Source organism: Phocoena phocoena, chromosome 6, assembly GCF_963924675.1.
Source record: "Phocoena phocoena chromosome 6, mPhoPho1.1, whole genome shotgun sequence".
NCBI classification, from domain to species: Eukaryota; Metazoa; Chordata; class Mammalia; order Artiodactyla; family Phocoenidae; genus Phocoena; species Phocoena phocoena.
The window spans coordinates 1,122,960-1,147,017 of record NC_089224.1 but is presented as its reverse complement, the minus strand read 5'-3'; the positions used below and the strand labels follow the sequence as shown (position 1 = coordinate 1,147,017).

The window sequence follows — 24,058 nt, the reverse complement described above, 5'->3', positions numbered from 1 at the left end:
CAGGATGATACCCTCTGAGTGGGGGGCGTCCATGAATCCTGTGCGGGGTAAATTCAGTCACAAATCCTAAACACCAGGACACACACAAAAAATCTACATTATTTCTTGAATGGATGGATATGCCAGCAGAAATTGCTACATACACAACACAGTACAAACATTCAGAGTGATTGAATTATTTGATTTCAAAAGTTATTTTAGCAGTCAGGGTTGATTTTCAAGTCGTTGTTACATAACAAGACAGCCAGAGTGTGGTTCTTCTTGTTTCCAGGAATGCTCTTTGGACAGAGGTATTCATAATAACTCTAAGAGCTAAAGTTGTGTAATTTACTACATGTCAGACGCTGTGTGCTTTGCAAATATGAGTTTATTTAATCCCCAAGACAGCCCTACGGATAAATACTGTTATCATAAATTGAGACCTGGTGGTAGGTGACACATCTGAGGTCACTTGAGGCTGGAGGGTCCGGGAGCAGGAACCCAGGCTGACGTGGCTCCAGAGTCGCTCTGGTTGGTCACAGACTCTTGTGCCTGTTGAATATGGTGTGATTTTGACACTTGCGTCTTAGTGTACGAAGACACCTATATCTATGCATCAGTTTACGGCGCTCCTTCATAGAAACCCAGAGCCCACCATGCGTGGACTTCAAGTGCAACTTTGTTCACAGAACAAGATACTTCAGTGGAAATCTTGGGACATTTGTAGGGATTCTCAGCAGTAAGGAATTTCTCTTTCCTTTTTGTTTTTTGTTTCTGTTGAGACTTTCGGGCATTGGTAAGAAGGAAGAAGGTTGGTCGACAGTAGTGGTGATCGACAGGCCTTCAGGGCTCAGCCAGGTAATGGAAATTATTAAACGTATAAGACGATAGGGAGGAATAGGCATGGTGGTAAATTACAGACATAATAACAGTCTGCCTCAACACTTCAAATTCACTGGTTTTTTTTTTGCGGTACGCGGGCCTCTCACTGTTGTGGCTTCTCCTGTTGCGGAGCACAGGCTCCAGACGCGCAGGCTCAGCGGCCATGGCTCACGGGCCCAGCCGCTCCGCGGCATGTGGGATCTTCCCAGACTGAGGCACGAACCCGTGTCCCCCGCATCGGCAGGCGGACTCTGAACCACTGCGCCACCAGGGAAGCCCCCAAATTCACTGTTTTTACAGTATGCACTGAACAGATCTGACTGATGTCAGCCTCAGGCCTTCACTGCTGGTTTCTTATTTCTGTTGTATAATTATGTAAGTATCTGTCATGATGATTTCAGTGACTTCGGTGGAAATTCTTTTAGAGACGGCTATTTGGTTAAATCATAAGGTATAATACCAACAGGCATTTCCTTTTTTATTCTTTCCAACAAATTTCAGTAACCTTTTATTTTCAGATGGTGAAAGTAATCGTTAAGGAAAATTAGAATGAAAATTCTTCATTAGAATGAAGACTTCCTTGATAAGGCCCAGGAATGTTCCATCCAAAACATCTGTTCTAACCTGTACTTAACTTATCAGCAGTTCTTTCAAGGCTCACTGTGTCTTTGCACCTGAGTTTTGTCTTGTACAGCGGATGATTGCTGCATCCTGCCTTTTATGGGTGAGGGATGGTGAGGGACCAGAAGGGACCCGCCGCCTGTGTCAGAGCCAAGTTCTCCCCAAACCAGTGGGAGTCTTGCTGGTTTAACCCCACGGTTGCCCTTACAGATCGTGTTTGAGGCTCCGGTAGCTGAAACGAAATGTCGCTTTTCCTCCTTGTGGTTCAGAGCACAGAACTGCAGGGGACTGGCTTTCGTATATTCGCTCTCGTGCCCCTCTCGTCTGCTCCGGAGCCGCGGTGACCTTCTCCATGAGGCTGTGGGTGAATCCAAGGGAGAGGTTGGTGTCAGGGCGACGAGGCAGAGCCTGAAGTCCTCTAAGGACAGGAGTGGGAACCAGGGCAGGTCCTAGAAAAGAAGAGGCGTAAATACTGGAAACCTGGTCAGGATTATGTGAAATTCCTTCTCCTAGATTTGCTAGTGACATTTGAGTATTTCAGAGGAAAGTAACAGAACGGCCCTAAGAAACCAGCGTTTCTGTTTCCTGAACAACTTGGTGGCCAAGTTGCTCTTTATTTCTGGTGGAAAAAGAACTTAACGTACTTGTAAAACAGGGCATAATGCCACTTCGATGAAGCTTTTTCAAGGAAATATGAGCAGTTTGTCTATTTCAGGTTTAACGGGGGTGGCAGCTGGGACTCAGGAGAGGGTCCATTGACGTGAATTTTACAGTTGAAAATGCTCCATAAGCAAACATAGACCATAGACACAGTCGGGATAAATGAGACAGTCTCTCAACCTATAAATAATTCACAGGAACATTTCAGCCCTTAAACCTATGCAGCCTTGTATTTACAGTGAGTAATGGGGGTATTTCAGGGTGTCATTGGGCTGAATTTATTTCACTGAGGGTGGACGTGAGAGATAGGAGAAACTCCAACAGTCTAGTAACCAAAGGAAAAGTAAGGAAATAATTATGTTGGATTTACAGGTGATTATGGAGATACTCTGATAAGAAACCTGTTGAATAAGATGTGTGAGTCTCATTCTGTTACATAAGCTTTAGAATCCCGTTAGCATCTGCATCTAGCCCGTTTATATTTCGGATTAATTATAATCACATACACACGCAAAGAACGATCACATGCGCGGCACGCTCGCTCAGTAGAACTCACAGAGGCTGGTGGAGAGGGGTTGCCGCTTCGCCCTGGAGCAGAGCCCCACCCACCTCCCGCCGTGACCCTGGCCTTGGGCGGCTCCTGCCCTCCTGTGAGGGTCACCGTTCTCTCAGCCTCCTAAGCTGTGCCCCAGCTTCCAGCCCAGTCCGGCCTCCCCAGCTGCCCCTGAGGAGCCAGCTCGGGGCCCTGCGGAGGGCTGGTGGGATGAGGACTGCCCTGTGATAGGGCTTCTCTGAATTCTACCCCTGACCCAGACCAAGGCCCACAAGCGGCACTTGAATTGTTATGTCTTCTACCAACTCTTCTTTACGGCGGGTTTGCTCTTGTATCCACCCGCGCCCGGGGCTCGAGGTGGCCGTGGAAGCATTGACCCTGATCTGGAAGTCCGTGCCTGGCGGTTTCCTTCAGTCCCGTTGGATGACTTAACAGATGGACTGAACACATGTGCTCTCAGAGTTCTCTGACTTCTTCTCACTTTTCAAGTGGGAGCGATAGGCGTTGCTGTCCTGTGCGTCTTAGCCGTAACTGGAATTGGCTTTGGGGAGGCACATGTGTACCCGGTTTCCAGTTTTAGAAATTAAAATTAATATTGCAGTGAATTTTCTTCTCATGTCTTTGGATGTATTTGTGTGTGTATGTACGTGTGCGTGTGTAGACTGTGTGCACATGTGTGCGCGCACACCTGTGTGTGTGTATGTAGCTCTCGGCACATCTATAGGACTGGGATTTCTGAATCATGGACTATCTCACCTCTATTTTAATTGCATGTGTTTTGTTCTCCATGACAGACTGTTATTGTTCTTACAGTTATGATTTATTTAAATTTATCCACATGTTTTTTTTTCCCATTACTCTATGCCTTACCGAGTTGAGTGCTTTTCTCTGCCATATCCTTGCACCTGAAGAACCACTTCTTCTCATTCTTTCCAATGAGAGTCTACTTCTGATGACTTCACTCAGTTTTAGTTTGGTTGGAAAAACTTATTTTTATTCTTCAAACCAAAGGATATGGGCATGGAATTCTTTTTGGCAGTCATGTTCTTTCTGGAATTTAGAGAGGTTATTTTATTGTCTTCTGGCTTTTGTCATTTGAGTGGATAACAGTAAACTGTCAGTTTTGCTGTTAGCCAAAGAAGGTTAAACTCCTAGTACCCCCCTCAGCTGCTCATTAGATTTGAGTTTGCTTCATCTTATGTTTGAGTTTTCTATACCTTATATTTGAGTTTGCTTCATCTTATGTTTGCTTGTGTTTCCCTGCTTGGTGTCCGTGATGATTCTTGAACCTATAGCATGATATTTTCACCACTTTTAGAAAATCTCAGCCATTATTCAAGTATTATGTCAGCATCACCTTCTCTCTTTTCATTACAGTGGCATAAATTAGACCTTATTATCTGGACACATGTTATATCTTTTTTTTTTTTTTTTTTTTTTTGCGGTGCTCGGGCCTCTCACCGCTGTGGCCTCTCCCGTTGAGGAGCACAGGCTTCGGACATGCAGGCTCAGCGGCCATGGCTCACGGGCCCAGCCGCTCCGCGGCATGTGGGATCTTCCCGGACCGGGGCACGAACCCGTGTCCCCTGCATCGGCAGGCGGACTCTCAACCACTGCTCCACCAGGGAAGCCCAACCTGTTATATCTTTATGCTCCCTTATTTATTTTCATTTATAAAGATTCTCCTCGTGCTTCATTCTGGAGATTTTCTCCTGAACTTTATTGCAGTTGTCTATTCTTTTCCTAATCCGTGGATCAGTGATCTTTTTCTGTAAAAGGCCAGGGAGTAAATATCGTATGCTTTTATAGCCTTGGTCACAACTAGAAAACTTGGCATTATAACACAACAAAGTCATAGCCAGTAGGTAACCAGATGGATACGATTTTGTTCCAATAAAAATTAATTACCGAAACCAAGAGTCTGCCAGATGTGGCCCACAGGCTGAGGTTTGCCACCCCCTTGTCTAATATAGCCTATTGAATTCATAATTTCATATACTGTGTTTTTTATGTCAAGAGTTTACACTTGGCTCTTTTTATAGACTCTAGTTCCCTGGTGACATTTAGCATAATGCCAGCTATTTTTCTGAGCATATCAATTATAATTATTTTAACACTTGTGTCTGATAATTCCAACATCTGGATCAACTCTGAGTGTACTTCTAGGGCTCGTTTTCCCTCTTGGTCACCTCTCCTGCTCTGCCTGTTTATTTTCTGCGGCTGGAGTCTTGGTGTGACCAACCGCAAAGGCTCTGGATGAGACGTCGACGCAGGGGTATGCATCACCTTCCTATCACCAAGTGGGAGCGTTATCGAGGCGGAGCTTCAGTACTTACAACACTCGGTGTATTTCTGCTTCTCTGTAGATCCAGGGGTACTCTATTTTCAGTGGTCCCAAGTGAAAGTCTTGGGAATCGATCGCCTGTTCTCTGGCAGGCCCCATCTGCCATGATTTATCCCCCAGGCCCCCGTGAAGGTTCCACTACATTCTCGCCTCTTCACACCCGGTGCTGTGGGCTCTTCTGCACCTGCCCCGCGTGGCCTGATGAGGACGCGGGACCCAGAGGAGGTGTGTGCATAGCTCACGTGTCCACTCTGCCCTCTCTTTTTTTTTTTCACTCTGCCTTCTCTTGAGGGTCCTGAATCCTCAGTCTTGGCTGTCCTAGAAGCCTGGACACCTGGGTGTCACTTCCTTAAGAAATGGGGGGAAACTGTTCAGATCCTTGCCCAGCTTCCTAGCATCTCTGTTGGTTTAGAGACAGACGCCGGCCTGTGGGAGGTGAGCCCTCTCCCAGCACCTGGACCCTGCCTCCCTGGCCCACGGCTGGGTCCTCAGTACCTTCAGATAATGTTTGTTTTGGTCCTTTGTTGGCTTGTTTCATTGGCTTCTGGCTTCCCTGGTTTGCTTTTAGAGGGCAGCTGGAGGCTGGTCCAGCGTTCCTGGGGATGGATGTTCATCTATTACTCTTTAGTCTCTGGGAAACAGTTCAGAGCGGTCTCTTCTCTTTCCTTCTTTCTATGCAGGTTATTTTCCACGTGCCGTGTCACGGTCCTTCTCTGCATGGTTCTCCCTTGCTCTGCATCTCAGGATGTCCTGCAAACTGCATTTCCCACACTCTGTGGTCTGGCATCCAACTGGGTTCGGAGCAGGGGTGGGCACCCCCAGGGGACCCGGCCCTGCGGCTGAGAGGCCGTCCTACCCTCTCCTTTCGTGGGCAGACGCCTGGTCACCCTCTGGCCAAGGTCCTGGGGGTGGAGCCCTCCCGGGGTCTGGCTTCCCTTTGGCTCTGAGCCCCCATCGTGCACCGTGTCTTTAAGAAGGTGATGGGTTTCCCGCTGCTGCCTGAACCTTGTTGCGTGACCACCCTCATCTGTGCCCTGAATCCCACCAGCTCCTCTCTGAAGAGCCGCCTGGGTAAGGTTTTATCCGTTAACCCTCTGGGTGTGCCTCCTTCTTACACCCTGTCTGGTCTACATGTTCATCCTAATCTGTGTAATTAGAGGGTCTGCTGAGGGTGGATGAGTAGGGGAGTTAAGGTTTTGTCCAAAAGTAGGGACTTTTAACTTATGCAAACGTGTATTTGACCAAGAGTTAAAACCTGAAAGATAACAGTGAACATTTCATGAGGTTTCCCCAAATGCAAGGGTGCCTTAGTGTGAACAGTGCAGCTAGGAGACACACGATTGAGAAGCACGTGCTGGGTTATTCTGTAGAACGAGGTCTGCAGAGTTTCTAGGTGAGACTGAACAGCGACACCACAGGGAAAAGTCGGTAGATGAGCGCGCGGTCTGGGCCGAAGAGAGTGGAGAGGCATCCGCTGGCTTGGGCGTGTTTTCACCCCTGCAACCACCTGTATGGGATTTGCGGTCCCTCCCCTGACACGCTGACCTTTTCACATTGATTCTTTCTACCTGCTGCCAAGATGCAAAATCGATATAATCAAGCAGGCAAATCACTTGATAGTGGACTGGCCTGAAAATAGGGGAGAAAATCTCATTACTCAGTGTCCTTGGGTGTGCTGATAACGTGTATAAGGCAGGTGCACAGGCCATGGATGCAGTTCTTCTAGATTTATACTCATAGATCTGGTACATGTATTTGACGAAGAGCGTAGAATCCAGGGAGCAGGGATGAGAGGCTCATTTCCGACGTCTCTCGATGATGCCGCATGGCATTTCTCTTTTCCTTCGAAAGCAGCCTTGAGAGATATCCCCGACTGTCATTTCTCCATCTCTGTGTTTCACCTGACATAGAGGGGTCGCGATCAGGTCTGTAATGGAACCGTTTTCACGGGGTGTTGGGAGGGGATGGAGAGCCTTGGACATTGCCCGTCCCGTTTCCATCCTCCACCTCCTGTGGAGGCAGGCGAGTCCTGTGAAGCATCGCCAGCAACCCTGCAGCCCTGGGGTTTCCTGCCAGAATCCCGGGTCTCGTTCACGAAAACCCAACCAGTTGTTCCCTTCCCTTGGGAATAAAGGTGGGCGTGTTGGCAGAACCCCTAAGTCAGAGCAGGTCAGTAGCCCTCAGTTTATCAGTTAGCTAACAGACCACTGAAACCTGTATAAATCTGTATAAAAACCAGCTGGAGATCTTGGAAGAGCCCTGGGAAATCTTTGGAACCCTGAGCCCTATTTGCAGTTGCCTGTTCCACCTCTTTAGGGAGCAGACTGGGGGGGATTCATAGGATTTGTGTGTTTGCCGAAACCATATTTTATTCAGGTATGCTCTGTGGTAATAGCTTTCAGGGGTGATAAAGCATATATACTGATTTAAGATGCTAGTATATTTCCTTTTGATTATTTCACCAAAGGTTTTAAAAGTTACTTTAAAAAAGAGCGGCAGGCTTCCCTGGTGGCGCAGTGGTTGAGAGTCCGCCTGCCGATGCAGGGGACGCGGGTTCGTGCCCCGGTCCGGGAGGATCCCACATGCTGCGGAGCGGCTGGGAGCCCGTGAGCCATGGCCGCTGAGCCTGTTGCATGTGGAGCCTGTGCTCCGCAACTGGAGAGGCCACAGCAGTGAGAGGCCCACGTACCGCAAAAAATAAAATAAAATAAAAAAGAGCGGCAATATTTTTTTTTATAATCCATTGTTATAAATCTGGGAATCAACCTTGTCAACGGGGTAATTTTAAAAATTTACAGCACACTTTGTCTTTTGGCAGCTGCCTTTGTGGAGCTCATCTGTGATACTTATATGACAGACTCTTAAAATGTGATGAATTAATGTTAAAAGATGAAAAGTTGAGGTTTTCATTTGTCGTGTCTGGTTGGAAGCTAGTTTCAGATTTTAAAAATTGGTATTTAAAGAATTAAGCAGGTTTTATCTAGAATAATGTATTGTTATAGCTTCTTTGGAAATTATCCAGGAACAGGGCAGGTGGGCTGCTTGGAATGGTCCTCTCAGCTGGTGCTCCGGAGAGTTTGCTGACAGAGTTCTTGAGGCCGTGATGTAAAAATGTAAAAACGCACTCGAATAAAGACCAGTCACTCATGTCAACTTTCAGTGGGAAAAAGTGACTGGCGTTGGTATTTAAATTATGAAAATATTTCAAAATTGAACTACAATTGGAAATTATGTTCTTTTTAAAAAGACTATTTTTTTAGAGAAATTTAAGGCACACAACAGAATTGAGGTGAAGATACAGAGCCTTCCCTTATACCTCTGTATCAACCATCAACATCAACGTCCCCACCAGATGGTACATTTGTTACAATTGATGGACCCACAGTGACACATCATCACCCAAAGTCCATAGTTTACTTAGGGCTCACTCTTGGCGTTTCATGGGTTTGGGCAGATGTATAATGATATGTATCCATGACTATAATATTAGAGAAATTATCTTCACTCCCCTGAAAATTCTCTGTGCTCTGCCTGTTCAGCTTTCCTCCCACCAAACCCCTGGCAACCACTGATCTTTTTGCTGTCTCCACAGTTTTGCCTTTTCTTGAAGGTCATATAGTTGGAATCATACAATCTGCAGCCTTTTCAAACTGACTTCTTTCGCTTAGTCATGTGCATTTAAGGTTCTTTCATGTCTTTTCACGACTTGATAGCTCATTTCTTTTTAGTGCTGAGTCATATTCCATTGTCTCGATGGACGTATCAGTTTATTTATTCATCAACTACTGGAGGACATGTTGGTTGCTTCCAAGTTACGGAAATTATGAATAAGGCTGTTCTAAACTTCCACGTGTAGGTTTTTATCTGGACATAACTTTTCAGCTCTTTAGAGTCGATACCAAGGAGCACAATTGCTGGATGTGTGATGAGAATGTTTAGCTTTCTAAGAAACCACCAAACTGTCTTCCAAAATGGCTGCACCATCCTGCATCCCCACCAGCAGTGATGAGAGTTCCTGTTGCTCCACATCTGCACCAGCATTTGGTGATGTCAGTGTCTGGATTTTGGCCATTCTCATAGGTGTGTAGTGGTATCTCGTTGTTGTTTTTTGCATTTCCCTGATGACAGCTGATGTGGAACATCTTTTCATGTGCTGATCTGCTATCTGTGTATCGTCTTAGATGTTTGTTCAGATCTTTGGTACATTTTAAAATCAGGTTTATGTTTGAATTTTAAGTATTCTTTGTATGTTTTGGATAACAGTCCATTATGTCTCTGTGTCTTTTGCAAATATTTTATCCCAGTCTGTGGCTTGTCTTCTCATTCTCTTAACATTGTCTTTTACTGAGCAGAAGTTTTTCATGTTAAAGAAGTTCAGCTTATCATGTATTTCTTTCATGGATTCTGCCTTTGTTATTGTATCTAAAAGGGCACCGCCACACATAAGGTTATCTGTGTTTTCCCCAACATTATTTTCTAGGTATCTTATAGTTTGTGTTTTACATTTATGCTACTTTCTAGGAATTTTATTTTTTTGTGTTTTACATTTAGGTCTGTGATCCATTTTGAGTCAGTTTTGGTGCAGAATGTAAAGTCTGTGTTTAGGTTATTTTTTTTGGTAGGAAAATATGTTCTTGCTTTAGCAAATTTTGCTATCTCCCTTATGCTTTTATTTACATGTTTACACTTACGTAGGTTTCAGTTAAGAAATTTTCACCATTTTTTAGTTTTGAAATTTTTTCTTTAAGAATTATTCTTAGAACATGTTCTATGTAACCACTTTTAGAAATATCAACATATCATTTATGTAAAAGTGAGTAACATTATTTTATATTAAATTATATTTAGATTTCTTTAGCCTTGTAAGTGGTCACTAGCTTACTATGAAATAAAGTATATTTGTATGCCGTTCTGAAACATGGTTATTATAAATATTTGACACAGATACTCCTGGTAATTAAAGTTTTTTTTTAAATGAAAAATAAAGCCCTCTCTCACCTGGGACAATAAATTGTAAAATGCCACTGATAGCACTAACATTGGAAGAGGTTTTTTAAAGTGTTGTTTAACTGTTTAATGAAAAGTTGCCTGGAGTTTTATGCTGTATTTTAGAATCTATTCCTTCCTCCTGTGTGTCAATGCATTTGTTCATTCAACATTTATTGAGTACTTCCTTACCCATAGTCGGGGGTCAGTGGATATGTGTATTATGGATAAATGATGAAATAGAACACAAACGAAGGTATTGTGCATTCTGTTTTTGACGGATACTCACCGATCCTGCTTTCACTGAAGTCTTTCATTGGTCTGCCCGTCCTTACACTGGGTTCCTTACCTGGAAGTTAAGGAGTCATAGAACTAACAGATGAGGATGTCATCTCTCTCTGTGTGTGTTCCTTAAACAAAGCAAGATTTTAAAAGACATCTTTGTGCCTAGAACACTTTCTAGCCTAAACGGAGATACAAATATCACGGCTGGAGTTTGTGGAATATCTATTATTTCTTTCTGTCTGTTATTTTTCTGAGAAACGGAGAAAAACAGGTCGCAAACTGAGTAAGGATGAGGGGAGGGGGTTGAGGAGACGTGGTCTGAGATGTTCTTCCAGGAATGCGGGGAGGGAGTGACCAGGGAGATGGGTGCTGGGTACCACCGAGTTCCCGCCTGATGAGAGGGCACGAACTGTGTCCGGGCTCGCACGGCTGTGTGCTTTACGCAACTTTGTGCGTTCGGACCCCGAGGAGCCGGAGATTCTGCTTAAACCAAGACTGGGATTCATGCGAGTACATCCTGTGAAGGGAGCAAATTGTGGGTTTGTGCCCAAAAGAAATTAAAGTAATGTACTAAGGAATTTAAGCTGGTAAGGCTAGAGAGGAGGACGTCAGGGGTGGGGGTGATAAGGAACATTGGACACGCGGTAGGACTGATGGGTTGAAGGTGTAGGTGGCCCGAGGCCATTTGCTGCTGGACTTTCTGGAGGGAGGGGAGGGTGCTGCCGAGGGGGGTGTTTGGCTGCATCTTGAAAGCAATGGCCGCTGTGGGCTGTTCTGTGCTCCCGAGAGTGCGAGCGGCTGGGGTTTCTGGACGTGCCACCGCTGAGCAGAAGCAGAGGACGTGGACGGGCTGAGACACAGGGAGGGCCCTCGGCGTGGCCGCTGGCATCGCCCAGCGCTGTGCTGGGAGGAGTTGTGAGAAGTGGCCACTCAAAGCCTTGGAGCAATAAGAGGAAAGAAAAAGGGGTCCAAGAAAAGAAAGATGATCGTTAGGGAGGAGGAAGGTGAGTGCGTCCTGAAGTTGCGGATTCAGAGCTAGTACCTTGTAGGAGGGAACGGGGAGGGCGTGTGCTTTTAGAAACGACTGCCAGGCCTTGTGACAACTCCTGATCCCACGACCAGGCCTTTGTGGGCATGGGCACAGTTGGTGCAGAAAACAGCCACTGCCTGGGTGGACTTCGGGGGAAATTCTGCTGAAACTATGGAGACTGAGGGGTTAAAGGTCAGCAGCTTCACCAAAGCCTGAGCATGAGTTTAAACGTCACCAGGTGGCGGTTTAAGGAGACGTGTGTAGGGGCATGAGCTAACTGCGGGGGCTTTGAGACTGATGATACTGCCTCAAGGGATTGAATCCTGCAAGGTCACTATGCAAATGGCAGAAACCACAAAGATTTGGTTAAAGGGGCAACATATGTGTTTCTCAGAAACATGTTTTAGAAATAAATTCCATTGGTTGCACGTTTGGGAATCATTTAGTTAGGGAATAAAATAATCTGACTGATGGCCATGTTGCTTCACTGAGATCATCTTTTCAAAAATTAGGCAACATTTAAAGCATTAGTACACAATGAAATAGAAACAGTAGAACTTTCTGAGAATATCTTAATATTTTATTAGAAGCAAAGTCATTGCCTTTGAGTTGATATTTCATATCCTCTTTATATCCTACTTATTTCTGCAGACTCTTGATGCAGAAGGATTATTGGGTGGGTGGGTGGGTGGGTGGATGAAGTTGAGTTCTCGTCGACCCTTTAGTAAATCTGAGAAATGGTCTTCTGACAGGGAACGAGGCGGTGTTTGTGTGTGTGTGAGAGAAGTGACAGGAGCACGGGATCACTGGGGGTGTTTCTCTGAGCTCAGCAGGCAGTGAGAGGTCGCTTTGAGCAGGAGAGAAGATGGACAGCTCCCGAACAGAAGAACTGGGTACAGGAGGTCCGTCAGTCCGAGAGAGAGAGAGAGAGAGCATCTAACAATAGCTTCCTGCGTTCAGTGACACTGGAAACTCCTGAGAGGAGAGGCTTTGACAAAATACACCTCGGGGCACATTATTTATTGATGGGAATAAAATATTTCATAAGAAGTAAGTTGATAGTGGGAATGTGGTATTGACTGCTCTTGAAAAGGATAGACTTATATTTCAGTAGCACAGGCATCAACGGATACAGAATATGAGGATAAATCAGCTTCTGAACACATTATAAGACAGAAAGAAAGGCTGGGGTGATCTTAGGCTATGCTTACGGTGAGAGCTCAGAGCAAACTACAGAACTGAGTGTCATGAGAAAGAAATTAACGTGTCAAATTGCACTTCAGTTTTGTTAAGATCTTCAGCTATTTTCAGAGTGATTTTGAATATAGTAGTGAATGTCATTTTCTCTGTGCAGTAATAGTTGAATCATTCAAAAAGGGAAAGTTTAAACATAGAGCAGGAAAAATGACAGGCGCTGGCAACAGGATTTAAGTCCATTAAATGCCAACGCGACACTTTTTATAAATTAAAAGAAAAAAAGTGGAAAGAGGTAACAAATGCTTAATGACCAGTTTGTGCAACACTGTTGGTTTCAGGGGGTAAGGGAAAGGGCAAACTCTGATTAAGAGAAGCTTTAGACTCATGTAAGCTTACAAGAAAAGCGTAAGGTACGTTTTTTGTGTGGGCCACCAATTCCCGAGCCTTTCCAAGGTCCTGTAGTCAAATACGTTTGCCTTTCATCAACTCCAGCCTCTGCAGGGTTAAGGTTCCATGTATTTCTGATCTGCAGAGTCATGTATCACATGTGCCTCTAATTTCCAACTAACAAAGTTCTGTTGATATATCTTGTCTGTTCTGGGCTACATTATATGCGTCCTTGTATGTTTATATGTTTGTGCCTTTCAATCATTTTACTAGGAAATCAGGAAACATGCTTCATTAAATCAGCCATATTTAATTCCAAGTACTTTTTAAAAATATAAGGAAAAATGAATTAAAATCATAAAACTATTTACTGACAAGTGAGTAAATAGTTGAAATGGTGCACTTTATCTTGGTTTCAAGACATTAACCTAGCTTCACAATTACAATTATATATTTTAGCTATAGGAGGAAGAATAAAAATGATTGGGGAAAAATCCCTAAGAAGAATCAAAAGCAACTATTCTATTTTACTCTTTCAGAAAATAATTTTTATAGATATTCTATGGGAAGAACTTGTTGATTTCAAAATTATGAAGATGAATTATACACTGATCCCTTCCTTCTAGGGAACATAGTCTAAAGTAAAAGACATAATCTGCGAGATAAATAACCATAGGACTTGATAGAAAATGAGCCTTGCATCAGAACGTGATGGATAAAATGCCCTGGGAACTTAGGAGAAAGAAGAGGAGAGTTGTTTTTCTGGGGGATCTGAAAGGCTTTATGGAGAGGTTGGCCACTGAAGGTTTTAGAATTTGGAGTTGCTTTGGGGCCGGTACACAGCTTTGAAGGGATGTACTGAGTGAGAGACAGAACATGCTTAGAATAAAATGCTGGAAACAGGAAACCCAGCTGGGTCAGAGGGTCAGAAACAGAATGAAAAACAGTGTGGGGAAGCAGTTGAGCTTGGTTATTGGTTCTGTAACCGTGAGGAGGTTTAGGGATTTTCAGCAAGGCTGTGAGATGCTAAGAGCTGGGCATCGAGCTCAGTCCTGCAACTGTGAATATTTCACTAAGGGGGGAATTACTTTTGAAAATTTTACAAGTCAGAAAAATGGAATTTATTGAAGTAAGTGCAGTATAGGTCTCCATCTGTGGAGCCAGGAGCCCCTGCGCCATGAACCGGTAGGAAACTTAGATGGTAACTGAGACAAATTTCCGGAGGCTGAATGCAGACCAACAGGAGAATGAGAGAACCCTGTGGGTCTGTGTCTAGATGGGGGATGGCTGTATCCTGTGTTCTACTCACATGCCCAGAGCATTCTCCAGAAGAAACACGTGGTCTCCAGGGGAAGCGACTTTATCGAGGCTCTGAGATGAGGATTTACTCTCAATAATGGAGTACCCCTCCTAAGGGGAAGGAAAGCCCTACCACCGGAGAAACAGTTGTGAAGGTCACAGCCCAGAGATACAGACACACTGGAACACTCAGATTTAATCATAAGGGAATAGAGGGCTTCCCGCCCACAGCTTCCCGTCACACCAGCCGGCTCTGTATAACAGCTAGGTTATAGCAGAGCAGATGCAGGACAGACTCTCTGAGAAGTATTGAGGAAACCAAAGTCAGGAAGGAGCACAGCAGGGAGCTGAGGAGAAGTGATACAGATGGACAGAGAGACGTGATAGAGTGGAATCTTTTAAATGCTCAAATAAAACCAGAGAGGGCAGAAAAAAAAGAGGGGTTAAAAATAGCAAATCCGACAAATAGAAGGCAGAAAAATGGTAGCTGTTGACCTAAGACCCAACCATATGTTGTTTACAAGAGACTCACTTTATTTATTTTTTCTTTCTCTTTTTCTTTTTTTTTTTTTTTTTGCGGTACGCGGGCCTCTCACTGTCGTGGCCTCTCCCATTGCGGAGCACAGGCTCCGGACGCGCAGGCTCAGCGGCCATGGCTCACGGGCCCAGCCGCTCCGCGGTATGTGGGATCTTCCCGGACCGGGGCACGAACCCGTGTCCCCTGCATCGGCAGGCGGACTCTCAACCACTGCGCCACCAGGGAAGCCCCGAGACTCACTTTAAACATAAAAACTCAGCTGGATCACAAGTCAAGGGAAGGAGAAAGATATGCCATGCTAACCCAATCAGATGAAAGCTGGAGTAGCTTTATTGATTCTGGAAAATTCTAATTCCAAACAAAGAAAAATAGCAGGGATAAAGAGGAGCATTACATCATAATAAAGGGCTCAGTTTTCCAAGAAGACACAGCAATGCTAAATGTGTTTGCAGCTAATGAGTGTGTCAAAATGGCACCTGAAACCTGGGTTCCCCTCTTGGTGGGTGTTGAGCGCATAGGTGTAGCCAAGGCAAAGACTGGGAGAAGGAAGGATTTATTACATGGAGCAAGTAAGGAGAACACCGGGGATCTCTCCCAAAGCAGTGTCTCCCCTACAGCAAAACTGGGGAAGTTCAGAGCTAAAGCTATATGCATATTCATGAGGGGGGTTGAGCAGGGGAGACTTCAGCATAGAGCTGGGGCAAAGGTCAACTGAGTCCAGTCTTTAGTTGATTGAAGTCAAGAGGGTCAACGTCATCATTCCATCCTGCACCTGGGAGGGAGCCTGAGTTCCTGCAGAATTGTAGCACTATGTTCTGTACATCCCATGAGGAACTCGGACTCTGTCTTATTGCTGAACGATTGTTTCTTGACGGCTTTTCCTTCCTTCCTGCATTCCTTTGTTCCCTGAAGATGATTAATTACCGAGACCCGTTCAAGGGTAAGCACTGTGTCCAGGCTCAGATCCCCAAATGGCTTCGGCCAAAAATGGCTTCTCTTATGTCGGGAAAGCCATGCCTGGTTCTCTCTCCCTGGGGACCCCTTCCCCTATCTGGTTACAAAAATACGTACAGCAGACACTGATGGATATAAAAGGAGAAATAGCTGAACCCATTATTGTAGTTTTGACCTCAAAACCCCTCTTTCAGTAATTGATCAATAAAACAGGCAGAATATCGGCAAAGATACAAACGATTACACAGTCCTGTCAATCACCTTGTTGTCGTTGACACTTGTTAGAAGTAAGCATTAAACCGCAACAGAGACACTCTTCTCAAGCTCACAGGAAACCTCACACCCTGGGCCCCAGAACACAACTAACAGATAACTAAGAAATAGATGTTGTACGAAGTATGTTCTCACAACACAGTGGAGTCAAACTAGAATTCAGTAACAAAACGGTAGCTGGAAGTTCCAAACTATCGGGAGAATAAACAACACATTTCTAAATCTGCAAGAGAAATTTAGAAATACCTTCCCCTGGGTGAAGATGAAATTATAATTAATCAGAATGTGTGGGATGCAGCAAAAGAAATGCTTACAGGGAAGTTTATAACATTAAACACCTATATCGTCAAAGAAGAGAGATCGAAAGGCAGTAATCTAAGTCTACGCTTGAAGCAACTAGAGAAAGAAGAGCAGTGTAATCCCCAAACAAGTAAAGAATAATAAACAGTAAAAGTTAGAGTAGAAATTAATAAAATTGAAAACAAGAAAATAGTATATAAAATCAATATTTAATTTTTTGGGAAAAGGTCAATAAATTGTAGCATTTGGGAGAAGAGGAAGAGAGAGGGAACAGTTTACCAATATCAGAAATATGGGAGAGGTCCTCCCTGCTGACCTGTGGGCATGAAAGGGACCATAAAGGAATAGTGTGATGACCCTAGGCCCACAACTTGATAACTTAGCCGAAATGGACCAGTTTCTTGAGAGACACAAACTCCCTACCTCTCATCAGGAGAATTTGATAACTGAGGAGGCCTCTAATCTATTGAAGGCCTGGGTAGAATAAAAGCCTGAATAAAGAAGAATTCTTTCTCTCTGTCTGGCCGTCTTTGAGCTGAGACGTTGATCTTCTCCTGTCTTTGGACTTGGACTCAGACTGGAGCATACACCGTTGGCGCTTCTGTTTCTCAGGCCTTCGGACTGGAACTGGACCGATCCGTTCTCCTGGGCCTGGGCTTTCCAGCCTCTGCAATCACACGACCAGTTCCTTATAATAAATCTTTTCACATATACACACACTATTGATTCTGTTTCTCAGGAGAACCATGGCTAATACACTCTCTTCGTTCACAGCTGAAAACGTTGTATAAGTAGGGAATCCCAGTGGTTCGACAAGACGCTTTCCAGCACTAATAAGCAAAGAGGCAAGGAGACAGCAAACAAGGAGAACACACAGAAGTCAACTGCTTTCCTGTGTGCGTCAAGGAACAACTAGGATTTGACTTTAAGGAAACAAAGCCATTTACCATATAACCCAGCAAATGAAATACTTAGCTGTAAAACTGAAAAAGAAAAATTCAGACGGTCTGTGTGTGGAAAGCTCTAAAACCTGAATGAAAGAAATATAATTATCTCAATAAATTTAGGGGTATTCCAGGTGCACAGATAGGAAGACTCAGTATTGTTCAGATGTCAGTTTTTCTCAATTCTATCTACATATTCAGTGCAATCCCATTCAAAATCCCAGCAAGCAGTTTTTAAAAATGACTTTATTTTTTCAGAGCAGTTTTAGGTTCACAGCAGAAGTGAGTGGAAAGTGCAGAAAATTCCCATATACCCCTGTGCCCACCGATGCACAGCCTCCCTACCATCAGTATCCCCACCAGAGGGTTCATTTGTTACAATTGATGAACCTCAATTAACACACTGTAATCACTCAGTCCATATTGTACATTAGGGTTCACTCTTGGTGTCGTACGTCCTGGGAGTATTGATAAATGTATAATATAACCTGTGTCCACCACTATAATGTCACACAGAATAATTTCACTGCCCTAAAAGTCCTTTGTGCACCACCAATTCATCCTCCCTCCCCAGTAACCTCTGCAAGCACTGATCCTTTCACTGTCTCCATAGTTTTGCCTTTTTCAGAAAGTCATGGAGTTGAAATCGTACCATGTGTAGCCTTTTCAGGTTGGCTTCTTTCACTTAGTGATATATGCATGTAAGGTTCTTCCATTTGATTTTATAGCTTATTTCTTTTCAGCTTTCTTGATGTATCAGTTTATTTATCCATTCACCTCCTGAAGGACACGGTTGGTTCTAAGTTTTGTCAGTTATGAACAAAGTTGCTCTAAGATACATTCATGTGTAGGTTTTCAACTCATTTGGGTAAATGTCAAGGAGCCTGCTTGCTGGATCATAGGTAGGAGTATGCGTAGTTTTGTAAGAAAACAACAAATTGTCTTTCAAAGTGGCTGCACCACTTCTGCGTTCCCACCAGCAATGGATGGTAGTTCCTGTTGCTCCACATCCTTGCCAGCAATTGGTGCTGTCAAGTGTTTTGGATTTTGGCCATTCCAATAGGTGTGTGATGCTATTTTGTTCTAATCTACAATTCCCTGATAACATATGACGTGGGGCAGCTTTTCATATGTTTATTTGCCATCTATATATCTTCTTTGGTGATGTGTCTGTTCAGATCTTTTGCCCATTTTATTAATCAGGTTGTTTGTTTGGTTTTGCGGTACGCGGGCCTCTCACTGTTGTGGCCTCTCCCATTGCGGAGCAAAGGCTCCGGACGCGCAGGCTCAGCGGCCATGGCTCACGGGTCTAGCCGCTCCGTGGCATGTGGGATCTTCCCGGACCCGGGCACGAATGTGTGTCCCCTGCATCGGCAGGCGGACTCTCAACCACTGTGCCACCAGGGAAGCCTTGTTTGTTTTTTATTATTGAGTTTTAAGAGTTTTTGGTGTGTTTGGATAACAGTCCTTTATCAGATGTGTGTTTTGCAAATATTTTTTTCCCAGTCTTGTGGCTTTTCTTGAGCAGGATATATCTTTAGATATAGAAAAACTGATAGTAAACTTTATTTGGAAAAGTAAAAGACTCAGAAGAGCCAACATAGTTCTGAAGAAGGAAAATGAGGACTCAAACTACCGTATCAGAGGATTTACTGTAGAGCTACTATAATCAAGACAGTATTATATGGGCAGAGCAATAGATATATAAGTGACTTCAGTTGTAACAAAATACCACAAACTAGGTAGATTATATACAACAGAAATTTATTTCTCCCTGTTCTGGAGGCTGAAAGTCCAAGATCACGGGGCCAGCATGGGTTGGGTTGGGTTGGGTTCTGGTGAGAACCCTCTTCCAGGTTCATAGTAGATACCATCTCACTGCCCTCATGTGGTGGAAGGGATGAGGGATCTTTCTGGGACCTCTTTTATCAGGGCTCTTGTGCCATCGTGAGGACTCCACCCTTATGACCTAAGCACCTTCCAAAGGCCCCACCTTCTAATACCACCATCTTTGGGGTTAGGATTTCAACATAGGAATTTGGGGGAAACACAAACATTCAGACCATTGCCATAGGTCAAGGGAAAAGAAGAAACAGCCCAGATAGACTAACAAATACAGTCGACAGACGTACGACAAGAGAGCAAAGTCAAATTCATGGAGAAGAACTTGCATTTTCAGTAAATGGTGCTGGAACAATTGGATGTCCACGTGCAAAACACACGAGGATTTAGACACAGACTTTTCACAAAATTTACTCAAAACGGATCATAGACCTATATGTAAATGCAAAGTTATAAAGCTTCTTAAAGGAAACATGGGATAAAATATTACTTTGGGTTTGGTGATCAGGTTTTAAATACAGCACTGAAAGCACAATCTATGAGAGAAAAAATAAAGTAGACTATTAAAATTAAAAACTTCTACCCTGTGAAAGTCACTACTAGGAGAAAGAAAGGTAACCATAGATTAGTAGAAAACATTTACAAAACATATATCTACTAAAAAGGACTTGTGTCCATAATTAACAAAGAACTTTTAAAACTCAACAGTAGGAAAACAAATTTATTTTAAAACAGGTAAAGAATCTGAACAGATACCTCATCACAGATGATAAAGAGCTGTCAAATAAACATATGAAAAGAAGCTCAAGATCATTTGTCAACAGGTAATTAAAAGTAAGTCAATAATACCACCTGTGTACCTATTAGGAAGGTTAAAGTCTGATGACACCACCAATTGTTGATAAGGGTGTAGAGCAACAGGAACTCTCATTCTTTGCCGTTGGGAATGCAAAATGGTGCAGCCACTTTGGAAGACAGTTTGGCACTTCTCACTAAGTTAAACCGTCTTCTCATTGGATCTATCAGTCGCAACCCTAAGTATTTACCCAACAGATTGGAAAACTCACATGCACAAAAACCTTGCACGCAAATGTTTCTAGCAGCCTTCTTCATAATCACTAAAAGCCAGAGGTACCCAAGATCAAGATGTCCTTCAATAGAAGAAGATATAAAGAGGGTATAGATATGCAATGAAATATTATTCAGCAATAAAAATAAGTGATCAGTCAAGCCAAGGATGCTCTTAAATGCACATCCGTAAGGCGCTAAATGTTCGTAATAGGGGGGCATGGTTGTGGGGCATGTGAGAATAGTCTGTCCTATATTCTCAGTTTTCTGTAAATCTAATACTGTGTTATAAAGATTTTATTTTAAAGCATTTAACATTTAAGAAGCTATCTCATTATATTTTAGAATCATGAGTTAGAGCTAACTATAGAAATTCCATGGTGAGTTGTACTCTGTTTCTTGCAAAATTAAAATAGAAGGAAGAAAGTGAAAACAGAAATTAAAGTAATATCCAGGTTCCTGGAATCATCGTGTTACTGAAGTAACTGATTTCCCAGGTTCATCTGGTGAATAAAGTGGAGAAAAGCTGAGATGTAGTTATGAAGTTCTAAGTTTTTCAAAATTCTCTCCGTTTTCATGTTGTCCTGATAGCTTATCTTTCTAGCCAGAATCCCCAGTAGCAGAATAATCTTAACTATTGACGTTTTTTCGTATTTGGTAAGATCTACAAAAATTCGCTGGTTTCAAATATGTTAAATTGAATTATCTGATAGTTATATACTTATTAATATTTTGCAGAGACAATTTAAATTTGTACCCCTTATTTCTTCCTTAACATAAAATGTGGTAGTCTGGTAAATGAATAGATTGATAGATTTTATTCTTTGATTTCCTTTAATCATATGCTCCAGTGATTTAGAATGATGGTAGCCCAGATTAATATTTCATGTCAATAAATGTTGGTAAATGAATAGACTGATAGATTTTATTCTTTGATTTCCTTTAATCATATGCTCCAATGATTTAGAATGATGGTAGCCCAGATTAATATTTCATGTCAATAAATGTTGCCAATTGTTGCTTTTACTCTGTAGTATCTGTGTTCTGACAAACGCAATAGTTTATCTTGATCCCGTTATATATGAGATAAAAGGAATTAATATGACATGATATTGTGAGTCAGTTATTTAAACTGATCATTTCACCATTGTTTAATTTTCTTTTATAAATGCTTAAAAAGAAGTGCTTTAATTTCTGTGGAATTTTAAGGAATTTAATTAGATTTTTTCTTTTTATTTATCTGTAGCAATTATACAGTTTTTATCAAGCAGAGTCCAGGAGATGAGTTTTATTGTTATTGATTAAATTTAATTTTTCTGATTAAACAGATTCATCCTATGAACAGCTATACTCCAAACCAAGGCTTTGTACTCATATTAAAATGTTTAAAGAAACTACGCATTTACAGTGTATTTTGTTTCTAGAAGCCTCAGGGTTAAACTTCCTTTTCAGCATGGTGTGACATTCTCACTCATTTTCCAAATAGATTTTTGTGGAAAAGATTTGAGGCGTCACTGAAACCGTGATAACCTCTTTGTTAGTTTATCATTACATTTGCATATACTTCATAGCTTAAGAAATTTATCACAGTTTTTTTCATGCAAGCCATAGATCAAACTTACTTTACAAATATGGTAAATAAATGCACATCATTTTGCTTGTGTAAATACTCCCTTTAAGAGAGTATTTTAAGAGAAAAGTAGAACTACAGCATTTCCCTTTATGGAAGCTGTAATGTGTGGTCTAAGGGGTTTCCCCCGTTAGGAATATAAGTAGCAAAGATACTGTGCTTTCTGGGTCACCTCCTTCTACTTTCCTTTTGCAAGCCCGCCCTGCTCCAGATCCTAGCATACTCCTGGCAGACATTCTCTTTTTTATCTAATGACTCCCTTTGAATTCTCTCAGAATGACTGCACTGCTCTGATTTGATAAAATGCATTTGAAACTTGCAGTGAATTGGTGTTGATCTGACTTTAAAATGTAGCTCTTCATTCTTTGTGGAAATTGGAAACAGTGATAACTTGGAGAATACAAATTACCAGAATATCCTAAAGACTAACTTTAGTCAGATCTTTCATTGTCCTGGGCACTACTTTTGTAAACTTCCTGCTCTGTTCTATGTAGTGGTAAGGTTCTGCATCTTTTTAACTTCATTTCTCTAGACACTGAGGAAGATGCTGTAAAATTCCAGTAAAATTCCCAACAGTGAAGAATAATAGAGTTTTTCATTCAAAAGCTTGATAATCCATACATTTAGTAGCTCCTAAAAGCATCACCTTTATCAACCCTGAACATTTCTCCGATACGCAGTGTGGTCAGTCTCTCTTTCAGCTGCCATAGTCTCCATAACGTCAAGTAAACAGTAGGGCTTTTTCTTGATTGTCTATGCCTTCCGTTTTTTCGCTCGCCAAGCTGTCAGTAAGTTTCATAAAGCTCTCTATAATAAAAATGGTAGAGACATTCCAAAGAATTATTGATTGGATGATTCAGTTTCCTTCTCCTCAGTTGTTTCAGTTTTCTTACTATGAACATAATTCATCTTTTTTGTGTGTGTGTGGTACGCGGGCCTCTCACTGTTGTGGTCTCTCCCGTTGCGGAGCACAGGCCCAGCGGCCACGGCTCACGGGCCCAGCCGATCTGCGGCATGTGGGATCTTCCCGGACCGGGGCACGAATGCGTGTCCCCTGCATCGGCAGGCGGACTCTCAACCACTGTGCCACCAGGGAAGCCCCATAATTCATCTTAACTCATGAAGTCCAGTATGTTGGAGATGTTGCCTTATCACAGTGGAAAAAGTATCATATACTTTGACTCATGGCACATGCCATATTGTATCATAATCATACTAAAGCTCTAAGATGGAATTCTTTTTGTTTTGGTGATTTAGTCCAGTTTCTTTGTGAATAATCAATGCATACTGGTAAGCAGTTAAAGTAATATACTCCTCATTTTTATGTCTTTTTATTGTATCCTAATAGCCAAAGAAATGAATATGTAATGTAATTTCAGGTACGATAAAGACTATCTGGAAACCTGGAAACTAAAACCAGTCTAAATGGATGATGAGTGATGGACAGTTTTAGTAAGGGTGAGAGAAAACACATTTGAGATGACATTTAGTGAGGTCTAATGAAGCAGTGTGAGGCTGTGAATAGGAACAGTTCACGGCAGCAGCAAGATGTGTCGCTGGTGTGGAAAGAGGAGGATGGATAGAGAAGGTGTGTCCCTGCTGTGGATGGAGAGGAGAGTGGGTAGAGATGAAGTGGAGAGGAAGGGCAGGGGCTGGACGTTTAGGACCTTGTGCAGTGCAAGTGACAATGGGTAGCAAGCACTGAATTGTAACATGGTAATGAAGACTCCCGGGGCCTGGCCCCCAGTTCTCACAATGGCACCAAGGCCAGTGACTGGCGAACAGAAGGAGTTTATAAATTAAATGTTTAGGGCATAAATAAATTAATAAAAATAAGTAAAAGGGAGCCTAATCCTTGAGAATAATTTCATGCGAACCTCATCCCAACCCTGCTTCTTCTCTTTTTTGGTTTTTATCAATACAAGTGAGGTGACTGAAGTTCTTCATTACTTGTAGGGTCCCAAATTCAGTGCCTTTTTCAATTTATAAGAATTACAATCTCAAATGGAGATTTATAGTTGGAAAATTTTGGGGGGGGGCGGCTGAAACCACATCTCATCCCACTCAGCACCTCACAAACCTGTAGATAATCAAGTCTTCTAGTAAATGACTTTTATTTCCATTTATATGTTGCTTTTCTAACATAGCACAAATACCTTCAGATTTTTCCACTATCCAAGCATCAGGATTTTGATTACTTATTTTGAACATATTTTGCGGAGGTTTGACTGGTTAGAATAGAATAAGAAGCTTGAAACTTAGATACTTACCCTGTTTTATTATATT

The 24,058-nt window shown here is 42.7% G+C and overlaps 1 protein-coding gene across 5 annotated transcripts in view; it reads left to right on the top strand.

Moving 5' to 3' along the window:
• The window catches only part of SPOCK3 (SPARC (osteonectin), cwcv and kazal like domains proteoglycan 3), a 376,452-nt gene that overhangs the window by 89,263 nt on the left and 263,131 nt on the right, over positions 1-24,058 (top strand). The window contains exon 2 of one of the 5 annotated variants that reach the window (XM_065878627.1): positions 433-446. The exons of the other annotated variants lie outside the window; for them this stretch is intronic. Within the exon in view, the coding sequence (XP_065734699.1) occupies positions 433-446 (14 nt within the window). The remainder of the gene's footprint in view (positions 1-432; positions 447-24,058) is intronic. 5 annotated transcript variants of the gene reach the window in all.